The 25,819-nt window shown below is 41.5% G+C and overlaps 1 protein-coding gene and 1 long non-coding RNA gene across 2 annotated transcripts in view; one reads left to right on the top strand and one right to left on the bottom strand.

Annotated features, from left to right (window-relative positions):
* Positions 1-1,004: 1,004 nt before the first annotated feature.
* Positions 1,005-11,638, top strand: LOC306943430. The gene is made up of 4 exons (XR_013792404.1): positions 1,005-1,348; positions 6,112-6,255; positions 8,824-8,901; positions 9,152-11,638. It is a non-coding gene; the product is annotated as an uncharacterized lncRNA (long non-coding RNA).
* Positions 11,639-20,721: 9,083 nt separating this feature from the next.
* LOC306943322 (homer protein homolog 3-like) overlaps positions 20,722-25,819 on the bottom strand; it is a 51,879-nt gene continuing 46,781 nt past the window's right edge. The window contains exons 9-10 of the mRNA XM_079529575.1: positions 23,300-23,380; positions 20,722-22,166 (exon numbers count right to left, since the gene is read on the bottom strand). Of these exons, the coding sequence (XP_079385701.1) occupies positions 21,981-22,166; positions 23,300-23,380 (267 nt within the window). The 3' untranslated portion in view covers positions 20,722-21,980. The remainder of the gene's footprint in view (positions 22,167-23,299; positions 23,381-25,819) is intronic.

The raw sequence follows: 25,819 nt of genomic DNA on the forward strand, positions 1-25,819 counted from the left end.
TCCTTTCCCCTCCATCAGGCGCCCCGGCTGACCAGGGAGAGGCAGTATAGAGACCAGTTCCTTTCCCCTCCATCAGGCGCCCCAGCTGACCAGGGGGAGACGTCGTGAATAATTAGTTCCTTCCTAATTTAGGAAGGAATATTTCATATTTAGGAATCCTAAATATGAATATTGGGAAACAATGAGAAAAATATAGCAGCTAAAAATAGTAATGGGGCTTATAAGTCTTAAAAATGACCATCAGTAAGCAATAGTAATGAAGTCGACCAGGTGATAAATAGCATCCCATGGCAAACAAAGCTTGACAGTGTCACACTAGACAGGAACGCCCAAAAACGTCACATCCGGTTTTAGCCTGGGGTAAGAATTTTCTATGGCTGCCAATGCAACTTGGTCCAATCCTTACTCACATACGGACAAACATCTATGCCGATGCTATCTAACTTGCGGAGGTAGCGTGCCTTGTCCACAGGCAACAGATCTTTCAACGTATGGCATTGCAAATACGTTTGATAATCGCTACTCTGCTCAATATTGTTTTGAAAATGCCTGCATTGCAGTGAACAAGCGCAAATCACAACTTCCCCCGGTTGTGGGCGGAGTCACAGTTTGAGGCGCTGTTTACGCGCCGTGGTGTCAGTGTAGGCTATAGGCCCTTTCTTTACACAATGGTTTACACAAACACTCAAAGTTGGACATAGGAGGGAGGGGCTAAAAAATCTGAGATACATTTTTATCTGATTCGTCTTCCCTCACCCCTCATATCTCGTGAACCCAAGGGGAAGTCGATCAGATCAGCCGCAGCTCTCCAAAAACAATATTGATATACCGGTAAGCCTATATATATATATTAAAAAAGAACAGTATGATCGACTCGAGCTCCATCATCTATCATTCAGTGACAGTTACAGATCTCCTCCACCAGGGGGCGAAAGGCATTAAACTTAAGCAACAGTGACTGGAACTATTATTGGGCATGCGTCAAATACGTTGATCCGGACGGAACCAAGGAACTTCCGGAAGTAGAGCGTGTCGGTTTTATTCCCAGAACAAATACACGTTCGTTGTTTCATGGTGGTGTGAACACAGCGCAGTGAAAACCGTCTCATAAAGGAGGTCAAAACGTGTCAAATGGAGTCTGTACTGCTGAAGATAAATGAACACATGACGTCGGTGGGAGAGGACATATTGTGTGTTTTAGTAAAACAACAAAGTGTTGATGTTCGTCATGTGGAGCTTGATGTCAGAGTGTTTGTATTGGAGCGCCTCACTCTGGCCGCACAGTTCATGTGCAACCTCTTCCAGAGAGAGATGGAGACTCTACACAACATCAAACTACACACTGCAGGTATGTGTGTCACACACACAACATCAAACTAAACTACACACTGCAGGTATGTGTGTCACACACACAACATCAAACTACACACTGCAGGTATGTGCAACGGCGTCAACTTTGGGAGTGCCTGAGGGCTTGGGCACCCACTGAAAAAAGAATAAGGCAAATAGCACCCACTGAGATTAAGGCTGAAGATCCCCTCCCCCTGGTCATTTTGTCACGTAGGCACACAACTTTACGGTGTTCACAGAACAGGTATTCAAATGCTAATACGGTGGCTTTGTTCCAGTGACCGCACGGTTCATTCACACTCCGTCTCCTGCAGCAACACAACACTAACACAGTCAGCGGAGAGGCTGCTGTCTGTGTACCGTCGGCCCGTCTGTAAAGAGCCATGAGTCGGGAGGGGAGGGGAGGGCAGCAACACCGCCGGCCAATCTCCACACTGACTTGAGACTTGACAAACAGAGCCATCTCAGCAAAAATATCCCAAAACAATGTCCGGGGAACAGAACTGTTCCCTTTCCTCAGACTACTTTTACTTTAATTAAAAGGTAAGATGCAGTGGCTGTAATTTGGTCAAGGATCTTGCTTTCGTGAGCAATGGTGTACGAGATTGGTAATACATTGGTCAAACCCACTGCCGTTATAGGAACCTGCCGCCCCTGGGTATGTGTGTTACACACACAACATCAAACTACAGTGTACAGTACACACTGCAGGTAGGCATGTGTGTGTTACAAACATAACATCAAACTACAGGTATCCGGAATGCTCGCCTTTGCACAAATTGCACAATTTGTTTTACTAACAGTAGGGTTAGAAAAAAGTTTAGGGTTAGGCATAGTTTTACTGAGGTTAAGGTTAGGAAATATGAATAAGGTTAGGTTTAACAAACACCAAACGACTCACCCCTTTACCCAACTCGCCCCGCAATTTCTTTAATGTAGTTAACAGTTAATTTAGTTTTTCCCTCCCTCTCTGAAATCTGAAATTATCTTATACAGATTTATTTGATTGTATAGTAGTCGATACTATACTCTGTAAAATTTAGAAAGAACAACATGTCACAGAGACGTGACTGCTTAATTAAGTTAATTTAGGACCTTCTAGCAGTTACGTTTGTTTTATTAATCACATTTCTTCCATGTAGCCCATGTTTTGTAATGGCATCATCATGCTATTATGCCCGTGGATATACAGAGTGAACTTAACGATGATAAATTAATATGATAATACCTTTTTAAATAATCACCAACATGAATTATGTTTGTTATTTACAGCTAGGTAGAGTAGTGGGGCGAGATGGAAAAGGGGCGACCGTACCTGTTACCGGTTTAACCTTTTAAGCACAGTTTACTTAGGTTACGTTTAGGAATACCAGGTTGAGCAGTTCCATCGGCTGTACGCCTGCAGTGGCAAACTTTCCAGTATTAATTTTGTTGTGTTTTTCTATCCCCACAAATGCCCAATTTTGAACAATCTGAATCAGGCTTTCTCATTATTTTTGGGATTTTATGTACAGTGGTCTGTCACAACAGGCCAACTGATTTGGTGCTACTCGTCCCTACGTTGTATAATCCCTCCCCCTCTTCAGTTAGCTTGTATTTCGTCTTTAGAGACTGTGGGAGGGGAGGGAGGGTGGGCCTTATAACGAGTCAAAGATGTGGGAGTGGAGTAGCTGGGATGAGGGTAAGAAAATAATTTCAATACACATTACACAGCGCCCCCACCACCTAAGAACATCGGGGTTCTGCTAGCCGCATTTTGCAATAATGGGATGAATCTAGAGTTGCAATGCCCTCCATCGACATCCTATTAATCCAAATTGCATTTCCGTATGTATGTATGTATGTATGTATGTATGTATGTATGTATTTGGTTAAAATGGGTAAGGTTTAAAAAAAAGGCAAAAGCATGCTCTGTTGCACTGGCCTAAAAGTGGGTCCTCTAAAACTGCTTCAACTTCTGAGAATGTGTTTGGTTCATTAGCCACCAGATGGCATACCTTATAAGTATGTATGTCTGTATGTATGTATGTATTTAAAAGGGGGTCTTTTTTGCAAAATCCCAGCCTACAATACCTTCATATATTTAAAATCCAATGTAAGGTTACCAGTGAAGGGCAACCTGCCTATTCACTGGGGACTATGCAAGGCAGAGGCGTCCACCCCCCTGAGTCCAAGTTAGACTAGACCATGTACCTAAACCATGGTCCGAAACCATCCTCTAAAACACAATGGTAAAATGGATATACTTGGTAAAAAAAATGGACATTAATAAAACAACCTAAAAACCTTAAAAGAGTAAAAGTTCACAGCAAGGCCTGGATACAATTTATTTAATTGAACAGAAAGATGAACATAAAAATGAATGAGGTGTGAGTGTAATATGTAGGTGTTTGATAATCAGCTTCTTTCATTTAGACCAGTGGGTGTTACTGTTTGCAATTTCTTAATCCATCTATGCTCCATTAGTTTCCGCTGTCCACTGGTCCATCGGACTCCACATTCCAGACCTGAAACGATGAGGTTAGCGATGGGATGGGATTGAAAGTGTGTGTACAGGGTTGTGTGTATGTCTGCTCGTTTGATGTGATATAGGTGTTGTTTGAGGCGTGTTTCTAGCGTGTGACTGGTTTCTCCTATGTAATGTTTATGACATTGTGTGCAGGTGATGATATAAACTATATTGGGGGTGGTCAGAGACAGGGGATCCTGAATGGGGGAGGAAGTGTGACTATGGGGGTTGTTGATGAATTTGCGGGGCTTAAAATGGAGTGTATGTGGCTGTGGGGGCTTGGGAGGTAAAGTGGAATGCACAAGGAGGTCTCCCAGGTTCCTGTTCCTTCTGAGTGCAGAAATGACCTGATGTGTTTGTAATGGGGGGTAGGATTGTTGTGTAGTGGTTTGAATTTATGGTGTAGTGGTTGGAGAGTATGTGAAAATGTAGTTATTAATGGGACTAGTGTTGTAGTGGTAGAGGAGCCGGTGGACTGTATAGAGTGAGAAGAAGAGTTGGAGAAGGGAGGACATAGAGGAGAGGGTAATGCATGGGCCCCGTCCAGGTCCGTCCCTGTCCCCGCGCCAGAGAGAGGCCTCTGCTCCTGCTGCATGCTCTGATGTTGCTGGGGAGGAAAGCTAGGGCTGAGGTTAGGGTTAGAATTAGGGGTGGGAGGGTTAGGGGTGGGCGGCAGAGTGTCCGAGAATATGTTAGTGGAAAGTGACCAGGTGGGGGAGAGAGAGGCCAGGGCATTGCTCTTGATTGTCCGCAAGAACCTCTTGCTATAGCCTCTCCTACGGAGGACTGTGAAAAGTGTGTGTGTGGCCTGATTAAAATGTTCCCTATTTGATGAAATCCTGAAAAACCGAATGATTTGTGATTTGATGATTCCTGCAAAGGTGTGCTTTGGGTGGTAGCTGTGTTTATGGAGTAGTGCGTGTGTGTCTGTGTCCTTAAAATATATTTTTGTCAGTAGTCGTTTATGTGTATGATCTATTGTATGAAAAAATACGGTGGTGTCCAGGAAGTTAATCTCTGTTGGATGAATGATGTGTTTGATGGTTATGGAAGCATGATGTGTGTTCAAAATCTGTAAAAATGCATCAAACTGTTGTAAGGTGTGTGGCCAGAGCCCTATGATATCATCTAAAAATCTGAAATACATTGTAGGTTGTAGTGGACACTTTGCCAAGGCCTCTCTCTCCCACTCACTCATGTATATGTTTGCATAAGCGGGTGTGCCTGGTGGCTTCATCGGGAGGGTGACCAAGGGGGGGCTGGCTGTTAGGTACAGGGTGATGGGGGCGTGTAGTAGGGGTATGTGAAGACAGGGGTATAGGGGGATATCTGTTGGTGAAGGGTGGTCTAGCTACTTGGGCATATGTGGGTCTACGGGGAAATCTGTGTGCAGAGGGATGTTGCATGGTGAGGGTGGTGGCTAGGTCCTAACAAAAAGGAATGGGGTTAAGTGTGGAAGCACTTCAATCAACAAATTAAAATTAAAAACACAATCCCATATGAGGTGAGCAGCTGTAGTGTGTGCTGCCCAGGGTTGGGCCCTTACCACCTTTCGCTGGATGCGCCTGTATGTATGTATGTATGTATGTATGTATGTATGTATGTATGTATGTATGTATGTATGTATGTATGTATGTATGTATGTATGTATGTATGTATGTGTATGTTGGGGTAACAAGTAGGCCATTCATGGCCAACTTGTGTGCAAAGCGCAAGTTGGCAGCTCGACAGAGTGCATTTCTATTTGTGTACAGTAGCCTACTTGAGAAAACATTAAACGATGACATAGATAAATACCGTACGTGTCTTGTCTGACACCTACAACAACATTGCATGGGACATTCAAATAAATTCAAATAAAGTTGGGTCTGGGATATCGGGATGAGATTATCATTTGAGTTTAGAGGCAGCTGTGCAGACTTGATCAAATAAGCAACACATTGACGGGCAACAGAAACACGGGAGAGAGAGAGACAGAATAGGAGAGGGAGAGAAGGTACCGGAATGCTTTTTATTCTTTCTTCATTTGTGTGTATTTTGGGGAGGGGCGTGTTTGACAAGCCACACCGACCCCATGATAATTGCGCTGAAAACCTTGACCCGTCCCCCACCCCGCAGGTCAACCCGCAACGGGTCGGCCCGCTCATCAGTGTCACTACTAGACGTCTATAGTTTGATTTGCTTACATGATGATATAATGTAAGGTTGCTGAATGATAACCAAAAGTTGTTCCTACTGGTGCATTTCCACAGACCACCACAGGGAGAGGTCTACAGTATCTGGAGAGATGGCCTCCAAAACATCAACGTTGTCAGAGGAACAGCGAGAGACGGACCAGGGATGTGGTCCGACTGTTGATGCATCGATGCAACCTGTAGTAAAGTTGTGCAGGATAGGTATGTACTTTTTTATTTACGGGTCAAATCCTAAATGTAACCTTGAATCTGATTCTTGTGTAAGACTGAAAAGTTCCTCTGTCTAGCGGTAGGGGGAGTGAGAGAGCAGGAGGAGAGACGGAGAAAGTTTGTTGTTGTACTGAGTTTGCAATTTCTGTACACATTGAATGAACACAAATAGTTATGCCCAGCTTTGTGTGTACCACATAGTAGGGCTGCACGATTTTGCCTAAATGTTTCTCTGAAACCTCGATTTCGATTTAAACGTTTTTTTTATTTTTTAAATGCAAACAAATGTGAATTTTCCTATTGGAATAAAGTCCAAACCTTAAAAGGATCCCTGGCTAATAAGAGAAATATGCCTTAAAACATTATACTATAATATAATAAAAAAATAAAAACACCATTAATATTTTTACGTTTGTTTTTGTGGCTTTCGCCTTTATTTTATATATTTTTATAGAGGGACAGACAGTATGCTGACAGGAAATGGGGGGGTGACATGCAGTAAAGGCCGTCGGGATCGAACCCGCGGCACACTGCCAAGGTGCACACTACCAGCCAAGGTGCCTGGACCGCTGAGCCACAGCACAGGCCATACCATCAATATTTTATTTATTTCATAAATAGAGAATCTTTCAATCAATAGGGACTGCTCCCATCGCAGGTTGATGATATGTCCATGTGTGGTCCAGCCCTATGGAATGCATATGCTAATAAAAACAACTTAATACCTCCTAAGAATAATATGAGCATCAAAGCAATATTTAAATAGTTTTTATTAGCATGTGCATTCCATACATTCCCTGGGGCTGGACCACACACACGGACATATGACATCCTCAATTTGCGACAGGAACAGTTCCTATTGAGTGAATGAAAGAAATACAAATATTGAAGGTGTTTTTATTTTTAGTTATAGAGGGCAAGTATGGTGTTTTAAGGCATATTTGTCCATTAATTAACATTATCCAAAGTAATTCCTTTAAAAAAACACTCTTCCTGCACTCTTCCTGCACCTTTTGCAATGTGAAATGCCACCGAATCTGTAGGCCTAACCCTTTGATTCTGTCTCGTCATATGGGCCATGTGAAAAATAATGATGCCAGCATCAGCTGATGCTTGTACTGTGAAGGCAAAAGTTTCTGAACGTCTCATCCTCCATTTTTACGCGTGCTGAAAATAGCCGATCTACTAGCTCGCAACGTGTTGCGGAGGTGGCACGTTGTGAGCTTGCAGATCAGCTATTTCTTTGCATGCAACAGGTCATACGGCAAAGCATAACTCAGGCTTGCCTTTTGTTTTTAGCCGAGGCGACGTACACAGTCAACACAGTCAGACACACATGGCTATTGGCTCCTCGATGCAAAATAAACAGTGTACACTACCCGACTTTACGATAATAAGGGACAGTAGGTCGGGACACGGTATTGATAGGCTTCATGTTGTGCAGCAGCACCCACTCACCGCTTAGCTCTGGTCCATAGCTAGCCCTAATGCTAGGGTAGAATTAGCATTAGGGCTATGGACCAGAGCTACTTGCCGCTATGCCCATGTCCATTCTCCAGGCGCTGGAACAAGCCACTCGTGCTGCCGTCTCCCACAGGGACCGAGTGACTGACCCTCCACTATTTCGGAAACTAAAACCGGTCCCCGTTAAAAAGTCGGTGCCTGTGAGAGATGACCACACGAGCAACCTGCTCCAGCACCCGGAAAACAAACACAAGCACAGCGGAGAATGAGAAGAGTGCATCCCTTTTTTTACAACTTTTGCACCGGGGACTAGTTTGCTCCACATTTGAAACAGAGAAGCCGAACCATTTCCAGACGACAGACATTGTCTTGCCTTTTTTAGCAACTAAATCTTCGTTCCTATCGCACCCTGTGGCAGACATGCTAACGCTCCTTACAGGTTCTCTCTGCGCGGCAGAGGGAGGAGGAAGTAACTACGGTAGCCCGCGGGCGAGTGCGAGAGAGATTTACCGTAAATACCCTAGTTAAAGGGAAAAACGCGATTTCGATTAAAATTTGATTAATCGTGCAGCCCTACCACATAGTGATGATTTGATTGGCTGAGCACGGAATGTGATGTATGATGATGTATGACGATAAGAGCACCCTCACTTCACACAAGTGTGATTTTATTTTTAAAGAGACACCTTGTTCTTTATATATCACCCCAGTCGAGACATGTATACACGTCTTAAAGCGTTATTTATTCCGAATGTTCTCGCTAATATCCATTTTCTAGCAGCGGCCCGGTTGCTAGGCAATGCTAGCTTCGGCTTTGCTCTGCCTTTTCCGGATCTCTCCGCTGTCCACTTACTGTAACGCAATCTTTAAACACTTTTTTCTCGGAATCTGCAGTGTTTGAACAGAACACTTTCTGGGCTCATTTCTTAATGCTTCTGAAGAGAAATAAAGTTTGTTATAGCGATTTTGTTTCCTGATGTTTGTGGAACAGAAAGTGAAAGTTTTTCAAATTAAAAACTGTGAATCTGGCCGGCACTAAATCGACTTTAGTGGCAGCCAATGTCTTAAAGCCCTTATTCTATTCCTCCATTGCAGACAAGTGTGCAGAGTCCAGCCTGAGGGTGAAGACGTTTTGGAGTGTTAAACAGGAGCCTCAAAACCACCTGGATATCAGTATGTTTCTCTCTCTCTCTCTCTCTCTCGCTCTGTTTATGTGGTGGTAAATTATAAGGTTAGCAGTAAATGGTATTCTTTTGTTTGTTTTTGTTTTGTTTTTAATGACAATAAACGTTTGGTTTGGAAATGGAAAATATATTTACAGCTGAAGTTCATCCAACTATCAAAGCTAAACACTGCATGAAATCATTTAAAGTTCAAACATTTAATGGTGTTCTCTCATTGTATATTCCCCCCCTCCCCCTAGACTTCCTGCCCCTGCCTGTGTGTAAAGAGGAGGTTTCTCCTGAACATGAGGAGAGGAGCCCCAGTCTGGTCCAGGAGGAACCACAACCTCCACAGATTAAAGAGGAACAGGAGGAGCTACCAGAGGAGGCCATGATGTTACTAGCAGTGAAAAGTGAAGATGATGATGAAAACAGAGAGACAGAGACTGTAGCCAGCACCTCAACTCAACACATGACCACACAAGCTGATGTAGCGGACTGTGGAACATCACAGCCATCTAGTGGTGAACACATTAAAACACAAGCTGAGGACTGTGGAACAGCACAACCAACCAGAGATGGGCAGCTCCTCTCTCCACACTGTTCTGAATCAGACATCACTGAAGACAGTGATGACTGGGAGGAAACCAGGGAAGGTCAATCGGCTGTAAACCCACTGGATTCACACAAGACACAAAATGAGGAAGAACAAACATTGTCTTCAAGCCACAAGCTGTCCCAGGACCTGACATGGTCAACACAAACTCACCCTACGAAGAGCCACACAGGGAAGAAACGTTTTAGTTGTACAGAGTGTGGCAAAATGTTTACTCGCAAGGAAAGTCTGAAGAGGCACAGAGTTGTTCATATAAGGGAAAAGCCCTCTACTTGCAAAGTTTTTGGTAAAGATTTTAGTCAAAGTGGTGATCTAAAAACACACATGAACACTCATACAGGGAAAAAGTCCTTTGCTTGCAAAGTTTGTGGTAAAGGCTTTAGAAACAGTCATGTTCTAAAAACACACACACGGACTCATACAGGGGAAAAGCCATTTAGTTGTTCAGATTGTGGTACAGGCTTTGCTACCATGAGTAATCTGAAAGCACACATGAGGATTCATACAGGGGAAAAGCCCTTTAGTTGCAAAGTCTGTGGTAAAGTCTTTAGTCACAGCCAAGTTCTAAAAACACACATGAGGACTCATACAGGGGAAAAGCCTTTTACTTGCAATGTGTGTGGTAATGGCTTTAGTCAAATTGGTCATCTAAAAACACACATGAGGACTCATACAGGGGAAAAGCCCTTTGCTTGCACAGTTTGTGGTAAAGGCTTTAGTCTAATTAGTCATCTAAAAGCACACATGAGGTCTCATACAGGGGAAAAGCCCTTTACTTGCAATGTTTGTGTTAATGGCTTTAGTCAAATTGGTCATCTAAAAACACACATGAGGACTCATACAGGGGAAAAGCCCTTTACGTGCAATGTATGTGGTAAAGGCTTTAGTCTAAGTTGTGATCTAAAATCACACATGAGGACTCATACAGGAGAAAAGCCCTTTACTTGCAATTTATGTGGTAAAGGCTTTAGAGTAAGTGGTGATCTAAAAACACACATAAGGACTCATACAGGGGAAAAGCCCTTTACTTGCAATGTATGTGGTAAAGGCTTTAGTCAAAGTGGTGATCTAAAATCACACATGAGGACTCATACAGGAGAAAAGCCCTTTACTTGCAATGTAGGCCTATGTGTTAAAGGCTTTAGTCAAATTGGTCATCTAAAAACACACATGAGGACTCATACAGGGGAAAAGCCCTTTACGTGCAATGTATGTGGTAAAGGCTTTAGTCAAAGTGGTGATCTAAAAACACACATGAGGACTCATACAGGAGAAAAGCCCTTTACTTGCAATGTATGTGGTAAAGGCTTTAGGCAAAGTGGTGATCTAAAATCACACATGAGGATTCATACAGGGGAAAAGCCATTTACTTGTACAGAATGTGGTAAAGCCTTTAGGCAAAGTGGTCAACTAAAAACACACATGAGGGCTCATACAGGAATATAGGCCTTTACTCTAGGATTCATACAGGGGAGATGCTGTTAAATGAAAAATAATAAAATGCCCGTTTCAAATAAGCATTCTGAGTTGACACGTGATATCACACACAGACAAAGTAAAATCATTGAATTTAATCCAGGATAACAATGACAAGTGAAGTACTAAAGCAGAGGATTCACGTAATCTGAAAATCAGCATGACTGAATAAAATAAACTGTTTCTCTGATGATAAATCATTATCTTGTATATGGAAAAACATAATAATGTTTTCCATATTGGATTGACAATGATCATTATCACATAGTTTACTTGTTTAAGTTCTATTTAACGTTTTTGTAAGTAAGTAGAAGCAGTGGCGTTCACAGATAGACACTAGGGGGTGCTCCCTTTTGGCAATGTGCCCTTGTGAATTTATTTTAATTTTTTTTGTACAGTGTACACTGTACAGTATGTGGACCATGGTGACATTGATCAATTCTTAATAAAAAGCTTCTAATATATTATTTAGTCCCCAGAATCTATAAATCCCACACTATTTAGGCAACCAGCCGGTTCCACACGCTGCACAAGGTGCCCTTTTTTTTCCTTGAGCACCTGCCCCTCTAAATGTCTGCACGCCCCTGAGTAGAAGTGTTGTTTGTAAAGGCAAAGTTTTGCTGTTATACCTTTATTAATAAATGTTTCTCTGCTACATGTTATCTTTTATTTGTGTATATCATTACAGAAATGTTATCAAATGTAACAATGGTTCACCTAATTGTGTGAATTGTGTACTTTCTTAGGCCAACACTAATAACTACTGTGGACAGTGGTGTCATGCTTGTAGTACGCCGTACAACGGGCGTGGTACCAATATCATTTTCACGCGCACTCACAGATACGGCACGGTACGGTGCACGCTAGAACGTACCCCCATTGACATCAAGGCATTTAATAGCAAATTAAATGATACGTTATCATTATCACAATAGATGTGTGCCTGACACAGGCTAAGTAACATTCTCCGCCACCAGGGGGTGCTAAAAGGCTCAGACCGCCACCATATATATATATATTTTTTTTTTTAAGATTTCAAAAAAATATATATATATATATATATATATATTTTTTTTTTCCCATGTTAAAAAGGCGTTAAAGACATCCTTGGCAGTATAGGACATCATGAAAAAGAAGTTAAATAAGTCCTTGGCAGTCATTGAGGTAAAGTGCAGTGTGTTGTGTCAAGACAATCAAATATATAAAAACGTTTTATAAAGGTACAGGTGAGGTCCTCTGGTTTTCAGGCAAACGTAAAATGAACCTAAATAGTAATTTAATGAATTGGGCGTTTAAGTTAAATAACTCCGAAACTACAAAACATTTCAAAGTAAAAAGTTCCAGCATGTGCCCACAGTAAGCTGAATTATAAAAAGTGTGAATGGAGCTTCTAGTTGAAAGTGACTTTTTGACGTGCCATAGAGCTGCCATTGAGCCCCATAATAAATTTCTCAAATTTGAAAGCACTATATTTCTAAAACTATTAAACATTTCAAAGTAAAAAGTTCCAGCATGTGTGCCCACAGTAAGCTGAATGATAAAAAGTGTGAATGGAGTTTCTAGGTGAAAGTGACTTTTTGACGTGCCATAGAGCTGCCATTGAGCCCCATTATAAATGTCTCAAATTTGAAAGCACTATATTTCTAAAACTATGAAACATTTCAAAGATTCCTTTTCAGGCAAACATGTCCACCTTAAGATGAACCTAAATAGGTTTGAATGGGGTTTCTAGGTGTAAGTATGTAGGACTAGTAGCATGCCAAAGTTTGTGCTATTGCCATTGAGAATGCATTGGGGGTTTAAGTTAAATAACTCAGAAACTACAAAACATTTCAAAGTAAAACGTTCCAGCATGTGTGCCCACAGTAAGCTGAATTATAAAAAGTGTGAATGGAGTTTCTAGGTGAAAGTGACTTTGACGTGCCATAGAGCTGCCATTGAGCCCCATTATACATTTCTCAAATTTGAAAGCACTATATTTCTAAAACTATGAAACATTTCAAAGATTCCTTTTCAGGCAAACATGTCCACCGTAAGATGAACCTAAATAGGTTTGAATGGGGTTTCTATAGGTGTAAGTATGTAGGACTAGTAGCATGCCAAGGTTTGTGCTATTGCCATTGAGAATGCATTGGGGGTTTAAGTTAAATAACTCAGAAACTACAGAACATTTCAACAGAACAAGTAAAAAGTTCCAGCATGTGTGCCCACAGTAAGCTGAATTATAAAAAGTGTGAATGGAGTTTCTAGGTGAAAGTGACTTTATGCCTCTGTTAGTCTGTTCTGTTGTGCATTGATTAGACTGGCCATGAATGATACATTGTCGTTGATGGATAATTTTGAGTTATGGTAGATCTGTTAGTTTGGTGGATGGAATTGTTTAAATGTTCCCTTTGGCCCAGACCGTGTTCCTTATAGGTCATATTTTGTCATCTTGCCCTTTTATCATCAGTTTACTCATAGCCTACTGCCTGTTTACTCCGGGTTGTTCATCTTATCCTTTATATTATTTTATCATATTTATATTATGGATTTCCTGACGCCACATTCAGATTTAATATCTTGTTGACTCCTTATTCAGTCTCCATAATGTCTGTCCCCAGTCAAAGTTAACTCGCATACTGAGAGGTCTATTTTGAGATGAGACTGCATGTATTTGACCTTGGTGCCTAGTGAGAAAAGTAGATAGGAGTATTTCTCTCTGTCGAAAGTTTACAGCTAGCGGGGAAAGAATGTTATCTTCAGGTTGCCATAGCAACGCCAGCCTCTGTGCTTTCCCGGTTTATGGCCCTCAATGACGGAACCAAGGAAGCTGTCATGATACCAGTCTCATCATCCATGTGCTGGTCCAATGAGTGCTCGACAACCAGCGCCAGCGTGGCATATTGTGGAAATGAACTATCTATTCAGCCAATGAAGGTTTATCAACAACTGACGTGATCTAAAGTATAAAATATGGTCCCTGATGATGTGTCAGGAAGAGACAACCCTGTGCAGTTTGTGGCACAGGGTGAGAGATTTTGTAATTTGGCTGTATGTGGGTATCTGTTCTGTCTCTCAGATCTGGAAAATGAATTGACTAAACCATAATGCTTCTGACTGGACAATCATTCTTCTGGTGGACTCATCTTTTTAATTGGGTACTTAAGGTATTTTTCTAAAAGAGTATTTCCTGCTCAGATTAACATTTGGATGTTGATCTTTCTCTTAAAGTAATCCTGTTAAAGCTAATTGTTAACTTTGTCATCTAAAAGGTTTGGTAACCATTTTTTACCATTGTGGTGCTGAGTATTTATTGGTACTCTTTGATTACTTTCTTACAAGTATTTTTACAGTTATAGCTCTGTGCAGCTCAGTAATTCAGTTATACAGTCCTTTATATCATTAGTGAATCATTAATTGTCCCTTCTGCATTTTATATGCAACAAATTGGTTATATCTTAAATATATTTCCAACAAATTGGTCTTCGAGCCTTCGAGCAAACAGTCGTTTGTGTGTACAACTGTTTCCCAAGAGGTGGAGACCTGTGACACTTGGAAAATGAAAGCCAAAATCCAAGATCGAGACAAAGGAGGTAGCCTACAGTAAATCACCTTTTCAAATGGTATGTGACAGAAATACATGTAGTAGGCTATAGCAGGTATAGCTCAAGATAAGATAAGCTATACCGCTTCGTTGACCATTAATCGAGAGACAGCGAGTCTGACCAAAAGCACAGCTTTTCTAAACCGAAACCGTTCAAACTGATGAAATCACATGCCCATCAATTGGATTCTATTTATACACTCTCTAGGAGTGAAAATGAATAGGTCAGGTGAACATGTATGGAGAATAGGCGATCTATAAGCTCACAACGTGTCGTGTGAGCTTGTAGATGGGCTAGATTTACCGAAGAGGTTTTGTGTGGAGGTGAAATGAGGAGCGGACCAACTATACTGTATAGGTGCAGGATCCCGGTCAACAGAGTATATAATCAAAAATCACACTTGTGTGAAGTGAGTGGTGCCCTTATCGTCAATATGTACTTTGCTCGGCCAATCAAATCATTGCCATATGGGGTGCCAATCAGCTGTTCACACAAACAAACCCTCAAAGCTGGGCATAGTAGGGGCTAGCGCCCCTCAACAAATATATTATAGAGTGTATAGGTGGTCACTAAATTACAGACATGGGAAATTATTTGCTTTTAACCGATACAGACCATGAGGACGTTTCTACAAATGCCTTCTAAATCATGACAGTTTTCTGAAAAAAACGTTTCTATGTCAGTGGTTGGTTCTCAAACTATTTAAACTATTTCACCCCTAGAATTATATGTAATTGGCCGCCGACCCCATCTCAAAATATGTTGTTCCAGGGACCCCCCCAAAAGCAAATATTTGAGTTAAAAACGTTCGTTCTGAAAGTATATTTATTCAAAGATTTGATTTAAAAAATAGAAGATCTACAAGTTCATAGCATGCTATGAGCCGGTAGATCTGCTATTTGTCAACAGCTAAAGCATAACATAATGCTTAAAACACCAAAAGGGATTCCCGCCCAGAATGGGTTTAATAAAGGAGCACTTCAGCCATTAATAATAAAAAATCACACTGTGAAGTTAGGGGCGCTGTCATCATCATACTGTACATCAGCCAATTCCTGGAATGTTAACATATGCTGAATAAGCAGTTATTCTTGCATCAATCAATATAATAATAACAATTTAAAAAAAGGGAAGTAAGGGCCGCTCTTATCATCATACATTCCATGTTCACTGCTCAGGCAATCAAATCATCACAAATGTCATACCGGTCAATCACTTTTGGCGTCTTCACTTGTCTGCCCTCACTTTTATCCTCATTATCTACTTTGCTCAGCCAATCAAATCATCGCTATGGGGTGATCAGCCAATCATCAGCACAATGTTTGTGTTCACACAGACCCACAAAGCTGGGCATAGGAGGGCCTAGCGCCCCTCAAAAATAAAACAAACCAAAAAAATGTTTGAAATGACTGAACCTGCCTACCGATGATGTCACTGGTAGGTGGCTTTCTTAAAGATGGCGTGCCGTGACTTTTGTACTTTTTCTGTTTTGCATGCGTCTATGGAGTATTACTCTAGTCTAATAGACCCCCAGGTGTGGTTATAATATTCCCTGTGTATTTTTGGTTTCTTCCTGAAAGCTGGAAGCCTTTGAGTCAAAAGGCCCAATTGAAAATACACAACTTTGATGACATCATAACTCTAACCCCTCCCCCATTATCATACAACAACAGCTGTGGGCGAGGCTTAAGTTCGGGTGGGTGGTGCTACGGTGAAAACCAGGTTTACTTAATTAATTGGTGGGTGTGGCCACATAAAACATAATTTGAACACACCTTTGATCATGTTTTGGGGTTGGGGGGGGGATCACAGCACTCAACCCTCCTGAGATACAGAGCGAGTAGAACGGTTGCCATCTTATAATGAGCATTAGTGAGGACCAATTATACGAGGATAAGGTTTTAAAATATTTTGAAGACGTTCTTTAATATCGCTCCAGACGCAGTCCCGGCTTCCTTCAGCTCCTGAATCAAATACTCATTTTGTGTCACCATCTCCTGTTTCTCTTTCTCCAGTTCCTCGATCCTATAGCTCATCTGCTCCACCTCGGCGGAGAGTTCGGCATTCCAATGCTTCAGCGCCTCGTTCTCCTTCCTGTAGAGGAGGTTCTTGTCGGGCGGTTTACCGCAGGATTCACTCCTCTGCGAGGTCTGTCCGCTTAGCGTTCTCGCGGGTTGCGCCAGCATCGGGGTAGTGCTCAGACTATACCTGGAATTGGGTCGCGACTCCGCCGCCTGATGGACGGTAGGCCCGTACACCCTCCGTTGCCGGGCTAACTTATCCCTGTTTATCATGCCATTTATGCGCCGTATCTCTCTATGGTGGTCCGTCATGACTGAATGATGTAGCGGGTTGAATAGCTATTCAACTCTATTCTAGAGTTCTACTTTGTGGGTGGTACTTCGTTTATGCCGGTGGGCACTACTTATGTGAAGAGATCCAAGCGCATATGGGCATACTTGGTGACGTCAACTGCCAAATTAGTACATTAGGTCCTTATACCAGGCTTTTCTCCTCTGGGATGAGAACAAATACTGAGGACATGAACATCAGTACTATGACGTCATAGTGATGACATGAGGGAGCTCAACAACGTCGCTCGCATCACCTGTGTTGCGTGTCTCCTCGATAGGACGTAGCATATATGGAAGGAACACGTTATTCGTTCCAACCAGTTCCTTTCCCCTCCATCATCAGGTGCCCCGCGCTGACCAGGGGGAGGCAATATAGAGACCAGGATTACTTCTCGTTTTTGTGAGGGTACCTACCCTATAGGTGACACGGGGAGAACATGCAAACTCCACACCCTTTCGCCAACCCCACCTAAGGTACGGGCACTGATGATGCGGAGGAGAGAATTATTCCGACACTCATAAATCCGACTACCCAATATTCCGACCATATAGAGCCCCATACTAACTCTATATCCCCATCCCCAAACCCTAAACGCACGCGAAAGCCACGGGTGAGTCTTAGCCGGCCACGTAGTTGGGTGACCCGACCGACGCCTCACACTCCTCCTGAGAAGTGTCTCATCATCTTTTGCTGGAAAAATGCTTGCTATAACATAGAATGGTACTGTAGGTCAAACTTCCACAGCATTTAGCCATGCTGTACAAGCTACTATTTTACTTTCACTGCCTGAGGCATTTGTTTTTTACATAAATCCTCATGCAGTGACATTTAGTTTTACCTGCACCCTTCAAAGTACGGAACTGTGACGCGCCCCTGTGACGTCATCACACTTCACATCCGCACTCTGCGGGGTCCAACCCCCAGAATTGAGACACACCCATGTGCTTTATTCCACACCCAGAGTCCATGATACTTCATCTTGTTCTGCAAGATTGAGCCTTTTCTGAGACATGTGATATAAATGCACCATTACATTTAGGTATTGGACAGAACATTACATTTAGGTATTGGACAGTGTCACAACTCACAAGTAGTTTGCAAGGATCCATGCAATGCAAGAATTGCATTGAGACTTGTGTAAATAGTAGTGATTGTGATGTGGGTGGCGGACAGAGTAATAAGACCTTGAATCGTTTTAAAACCTTGGTGAGCATACAGACCCCTACAACATGTAACTGTTTTTTTTTTTTAAATTTGTCTTAGCTTTTTATTTGTAAACCTATGTAATTCACATTAGTTTTTTTCTTTTCCTGATCTTCTGATGTATTGTGGTGTTTTTCTATTATGATATTGTATTACTCGACGACACTGAAAATGAGTTTGATTACTCAGTGTGATTTCGAGAATAAACAAAACTTGAATGAATGTCCTTGCTCACGTAAAGACAGAGATATACAAATTAAGCCATTGATCAGCCTACTTATGCTTTTTGACCGCTCCAACATGTGACTTTGTGTATGGTTGCTGGTTTTATACATCATCATCATGATAAAAGGCACCATTCACTTCACACAAGTGTGATTCTTTTTAAGAGACTAGAGCAGGAGTTCCCAAACTGTGGTGCGTGCACCCCTTGTGGTGCGTGACATGAAAAGGGTTAATGGCGGTTGTATGGTGTTATTTAACACCAAACTCCGGTGAACCACTGTTGTAAGGAGATGTGTAGAGCAGCCGTGGGAGTATACAGCATGTCTCTCAGACCCCCTTTCCACCGGTTGGTTCCCAATGGGAACCGGTTCAGTTCTTTTTGGTTCTTAGTCCATGAGCCAGAGCTCGGAAATTGGTGGGAAAAACTAGACCTATATTAAATTGTTTATAGGATCAATACAAGTAAATTAATACATGATATCCCTTTCACAGTAGTAGCTTTTCCATGCCTCATTTACATATTTAAAAATGTAAAATTTGTAATACAATAAATCATTGTCTTTGTGTAAGTACTCAATTGGGGAAGTTTCATGATGATAAAAATCTAATATAGGTATGGTTTTGCACACTCAAGTCAAAATGAACGTTCCAATTTTGGAGCTCTGGCTCATGGACTAAGAACCAAAAAGAACTGAACCGGCTCCCATTGGGAACCAACCGGTGGAAAGGGGGTCTGAGAGACATTCAGCTGCTGTATACAGTGGAAAACGGGCCTCAGTGCAGTGACATTCTGTGATTATTTGCCATAATCACGTTAAAAGATTATCATTTTCGGGCCAAATAAGAGAGCATTGGGGGGTGCGTCAGCTAGATCAGGAGGTAACGGGGGGGGGGGGGGGGGGGGGGGGGACCGCTGGACTAGAGGTCGCACCGCCATATACAGTACATAGTGGTCGGATCACCAATATGTCTGAGTCATAGGGCAGTATTATGCGTGTCTTAAGTACCAGGTCTTATTACTTAACTTAAGACCTGGAGGCGTGGCCAATGCTGTTTGGCCACTCAGAATAGCCAAATGGCATTGATCACGCCTCCAGGTCTTAAGTTAAGTTATAAGACCTGGTACTTAAGACACACATAATACTGCCCATAGTGTCGGGTGCCCATATCGTCGGTTGCATATGCACATCATTTTGTATATTGGCATAATGGTCTGATCTGTGGTTTTTGCTTACATTGGGGACACAGACATATAAATGGAATATCTTATCGTTGTTCTTGACGAACATTAACATGTCTTCATGCAAGGTGCCATTTTCCGTTTAAAGAGTGTTTGAAGAAGACAAGATTAACTCCAATATTCTCATTGTCAATGATCCTCTTCTTGACCATTTATTTTTGCTGACATTGGTGCATGTTTCTTTTTTTAAATTCTCTAGCATTCTCATGCAAGTGAAGCTTGAGGCCATGTTTTATTAAATCTAAACATCTGCCTTAGCACAGCCTCCCAATTATCATCATCACACTTTACATCAGACAACATGACAAACAGTCCAGTGTTCTGGACTTGGCATTACTATCCACATACTTCTGAATGGTTTCTGAATAAGGCGCATTGAAAAGAATATTCAGTTTGACTACCTTAATACAATCGGTGCAGCAAGTCAGCATTTTCATAATTTGTACAACATGACCACATTCACAAGGCCTGTAATTTCCCCAAGCAGACTTATCAATTAAGGTGTTGGAAAAATAATAGTTGGGATAAAAATGTCTTAAAACCTTCCTTGAACACATCACCCTAATTAAAGCTAGCAGTGTATTGTATAATAATAGTCAGTGAGTTGATGGTTTATTCGGCGAGAGACGAGATGCATTTAAGGTACATTTAGACTGAGCCATAAATAATGTCAACAGCTTAAATTTAACAGCAATTCGTAGACTAATTCATGACTTAACTTTTCTTAAAATTCCTTAAACACATAGCATATTAGCATATAGCCTATTAATTGATATCAAGTGGAAACACATTTGGCCTACATTTTATAGCTTAATGTACCTTAATGTACAATCTACTGGCAAATAACTTATCTTAGATTAATAATATGTGCCCTATGAACACTATAACAAGCCTTTTCTATACCTTAACTTATCAGTGACTGCTCTTAATGTGATCTTTGGTGTCTCTTACTTTAAATGCAAAAGCAAAATTCTGAATGTACTTTAAGTTAAATGTCCATGCCATGCCTTACCCATACATCATACATTATGGCCCAATGACCCTAGACACTTAACATGATAACTTGCATACAGGTCTTTGAATAACCATGTGTTTTCTTATAATTGACCATTATTCGTTTTGTTTAAAAAAAACAAACATCATAATTGGGTTGATGGGAGTTCACACCGCCCGGATATAATGTAAAAGCAAAATGTCTTTGACCGGAATAAATTAATATTCAAAATGCAGGATTGAGACTGTAGTTGTAGTTGTTTAAAGTCTGCATAGCCCTTCATCAATGTGGAGCTGAAGTCCATACAGAACTACATGACATTTTAACTACATGGATTAAAATGTAGTCTGGCTGTAAAATACAGTAGGTCAATCAGAACACAACAGGTTGTTTTTTTCTTCTCGTTAACACCACCCACGTTGAACCTATTGTCTGTTTCTCCATTTGTACAGATTCCTTTTACAAAACACACCATCGCTTCCGTTGAAAACACAATGAAATCATATCACTCATTCTTACACTATTCTACATCCACATTTTTGTGTTTGTTTGTTTGCTTTTCTTAACAAAAAAAATCAGTTCCTCTGAAAAGTATATGAAAAACTACAAGCACCAGGTCTCTGCATGAATTAAATGTCTAGCACTGTTAAGCACTTACCTTTAAGACTTTAAGTTTATTGCATTGGATGTCACTCATGAAAGCAACGTGGGAAAAATTAGCACTACATTAGATCAGACAATATCATTTATGCTGCTGCTGCTTGCTTGCTTGTTTGGGGCGATGATGCCACAACCTACATGTTAAAGGAGGATGCCATGCTAGAAGGCTTTCTTACCTTTATTTGTAGTCGTTACGTCCCCACCATAGAGGTCCAGGTGTTATTTTGTGCAAAAGCGCATTATTGGCTATTTCCCCTAATATATGCCCACAATGAATTGAAAAATCAATTTCTTTTGTATATCCTCTCTTCATAATGTAAATAGTATCCCAAGCAGCACACTTTACTACTTATTTCGACGGAAATAAGCGAATTAGCACAAAAACCCAACCCCCATTGAGGGCTTATATTAGGGGAAATAGCCAACAACTTTTGCACAAAATAACACCTGGACCTCTTTGGTGGGGACGTAACGACTACAAATAAAGGTAAGAAAGCCTTCTAGCATGGAATTCTCCTTTAAGGTTGAGAAGTTAACAGTCAGCCACTGCTGCGACAGGGACATGGGGTGGTGGCCACCCTCTTTCCAACAGCCCGATGGTGGTTCTTGTATGCGTGAAGAAGAGGACCTGGACCAGCTCCATCCTGATCTCCTTGCGTCCTCTTCCCCTAATGGCCACTGCTAAGTGAATCCCCATATGCCTTTTTTCTTCTCCCCCCCCCCCAAGTCGATCCTATTTGTCGATGAGCTTGCATAGGCTCTGCCGGAGGTCGTTCAGGTCAAAGATCTTGATGTCCAGGATTTCGATGGCCCTCTGGATCTCTGAGTCCACACGATCTCGGTCTTCCAGCGTGTTGTTCAGGTTCTGCTCCGTGTTTTGGATGCGCCTCTCCAGCTCGGAGTTACGCATCTCCATATCCTGAAGTCAGAACAAGAGGGAAGAATATAGGGCAGAGAACAGGGTGCAAGAGAGTGTTAGAGGTGCAGGGGGCTGAAATGCCTAATTATAGGCATATAATAATATGCCTAGAATTATAAGCACATACATATTCATAATGCTTTATATTTTACATTCAAGGCGTCCAGGGCACTGTCTGTGACACAAACAAAATGCTGGACGGCGAGGTAACTGAAACGCAAGGCTGTGGGAAGAGGAGCGCTCGTTACCATGCACCGAAACGCACTGGCATCTTAATACATGCTTTCTGTGAACATGGCAAGGTCAAGTATGATAATACTTCAGAACTGCTGGATACTCAACATTTACCCCTAGGGGGTCCTCAGAGATACTGTGACCATACCATTAACAACCTGTATTAAGGCAAGAACATACAAATTTCATTTTGCTTTAAGTAGCATGTGATGTGTCAAACTAGGGAGTTTTCATCAATCTGAATCCATTCCAAGCATTATAGTTTTGCACAAAAAAACGGCCATAGCGTCATCACAAATGTGATGAGGTCAGCACATTGGCTATGGCCGTTTTTAGCCCAGGAAGTGTTTTTTGTGCAAAACGAATTAGACTAGAGTACTGCTGGTGTCTGTCTGTCTGTTTCCAGCTGGTGCTCGTTGACGCTTGTTAATGTCAAGACAATTATGTTTATGCACTGTCAAATAGGTCTACATCTATTTTAAGGTAGCATATAGCCTACTTGTACAGACATATATCACCCTATGCTCATACTGTGCACTACATAAATCTTTGTGTTTGAACACAAAATGCATTTTGAGAACCCACCAATTTTCACGCTTTGCGCGCACACTGTGCGGCCCCCCACACACAATCATTCTACAGTTGTGGCCCCCGGCCTAATCTAGTTGAATACCTCTGGTGTACAGGAAAAAGGAGCAGACCAAGTAGGCCTAAGGTCACTTTTACAAAGTATTACAGGTTTAAGTCTCTAAATGTCTGAAAATAGACATTTACCATGAATCCAATACGTAGTGGACCCCTGCTCTAAGAGTTAAATTAATGCTCAGGATTTAACGCATTTGTACCGAGTATGCGATATGTACAGTACATGTACAGTATGTATAGTCTTCCACTTGTACCTGTAACCTGTGCATGGCCTCGTCTCTCTCCTGCTCCATCTCATGGTATTCAGATTTCTTACTCTGCAGACAGTGGATCTCCTGGAAGAGCAAGAAAGTAACATGAGGCACATCTCCATCGGTAGGCTATAATGTTTCCCATTTCTATTTAATTTTGACTTGTGTGCCAAGTTATTAAGCCATTGCTTATTTCTATATGTCTCACTCGTGCAAAAATTGTGATAATGATTACTTATATGGATTGTAGGGTCGAGTCATTTAATGAATCAATCGATAATGATAAAACTGTGTTTTGAAGTGGTAGCCCTCAACCTGAAAATGAATTATTGTGCAACTGTTTATTCCATACAGCAAACAAAACATACAATGGTTTAGAAATATTTGTATACCGTAAGGAACACAGGAAAGAAAGACTTGGTGAAATGTGTTGGTGAAATATATACATGTAAAAGCAAAAATAAATAAATTAAATAATAATAATTTTATATGTTTTATAAAAGAGAAGTGAGAAAATAGGAATATGCCATTAACCCATTTAGACCTGAAAAATGTCTTCTAAATCCTGACAGTTTTCAGAAAAACCTTGTTTCTACGTCAGTGGTTCTCAAACTATTTCATGTCAAGGAACCCCAGAATTATCTGTATACATGTTGTTCCAGGGACCCTCCCAGAAGCAAAGATATGAGTTAAAAACGTTTGCTGTGAAAGAATATATATTCAAAGATTAGCATTTTCACTATTTTTCAAAAATAGCAGATCTACAAGCTCGTAGCGCAGCACTCAGTGCCGTGCTATGAGCTTGTAGATCTGCTATTTTTCAATAGCTAAAGTATAACATAATGCTTAAAACACCAAAAGTTCCCGTCCAGAATGGGTTCATTATAAATTGGCACAGTGCTGTATTATCTATAGGCTACTGAATGAAGCATTCATTGACACATTTAATAAGTGCATTTTTATAACCTTTATAACCAGTCAAACCTTTATTATTTGAGCCTTTTTGATTACAGTAGCATTTAGTGCTACTGAAACAATGACTATTAAAATAGACAAAGGCTTGTTCAAATTAGGAAATGCACACTATTAACCAGTGTTGGGACGTAACGTAAATAACGCGTTACAGTAGCGCCGTTACTTTCGGCAGTGACGGTTGCTGTAACAGTTTATTTTTTTAAATTCAGTAACTTTGTTACCGTTACTACGGTGTGTGATAATCAAACCTATTAATTCTGGTTTTGGTCTTACTTTGTTTATAAATCCAGACTCAAATTAGTATTGCCACCACCACTAATAAGAGCAGCTATGATCTATCTCAGCCACATACAACATTCACTGGAGCAGTGGAACTGGAACCCCCATATTGTGTTGGTTGTAGCCTACTTGTGTTATTTGCTATAACAATATGTATTGATAGGCCTACATAGCATCATCAAACTCACCACCGTCCCCCCTGGTATTGGTATTATTATCAGTACTGAAATAAAGGCATGAATGAATGGCCTAGAAGTGGGAGCCCTTTTTTCTTTTTGAGTGGTGCAACCACTCCTATATAGACAGCTATGTGTGTCCCTGGCTGGCTGGCTGGCTGGCTGTGTCCCTGGGTCTCAGCACGGAAATAGCATATTTTCTCCACCAAGCGTTTTGGCCGGAACCCACCCGCCCCCCTGGGCGTGTTCCTGGGGGTCTGGATGTTCCGGGGACCCCCACACGGTAACTCTGTCATTTCTTGACAGTTTTGGACGCGGGCGGCTCACCCGAACCGGGCTGGCACCCTGAGCGCGTTCATGTGGGTCTGGAAGTTCCGGGCATGGGTGTGATTGATATTTTTTGAGTGGTGCAAACCACTCCAACAACCAGCTTTGTCTGTTTGTGTCTATGTATGTGTGTACCTGTACGTGTGTGTACCTACGTGGGACCCAAACAAATGAGCATGGCTACTATGGTCACTGACATTACGTCAGACCACAGCTGATCAGGCTATATAAGACCTTGCACCACTCAGTTCACACGGGTGTGATTTTTTTCTTAGTAACGGAAAAGTTACTTTTCACAGTAACGCATTACTTTTTGGTTTAAGTAACAGTAAAGTAACTAAGTTGCTTTTGAAATGATGTAACTAGTAACTGTAACTAGTTACTTTTTTAAAGTAACGGTCCCAACACTGCTATTAACACGAGGATTGCTTATGTTAGACGCTGTGGAGTGTTAATGGTCACACTGGGAGTGTTGGTCACACTGGGAGAATGGGATTTTTAAGCAGTACACCAGATTTGTATCGAATACATTATTATGTATTAGATAACAGTGCATATTCAACATTGGAGGCTTTCTGTGTGAAGTTTGCATGTTCTCATCGTGTCCCCTAGGGTAGGTACCCTCACAAAAAACATGCAGTAATCCTGGTCTCTAAACTACCTCCCCCTGAGGGCTGAGGGAGGGGAAAGGAACTGGTCGGAATAACGTGTTCCTTCCACGCGCTACGTCCAACCAGGGAAACTCCCCCCCCTGTCAGGTGTAAAG

Source organism: Electrona antarctica, assembly GCF_951216825.1.
Source record: "Electrona antarctica genome assembly, chromosome: 19".
In the NCBI taxonomy this organism is placed as follows: Eukaryota; Metazoa; Chordata; class Actinopteri; order Myctophiformes; family Myctophidae; genus Electrona; species Electrona antarctica.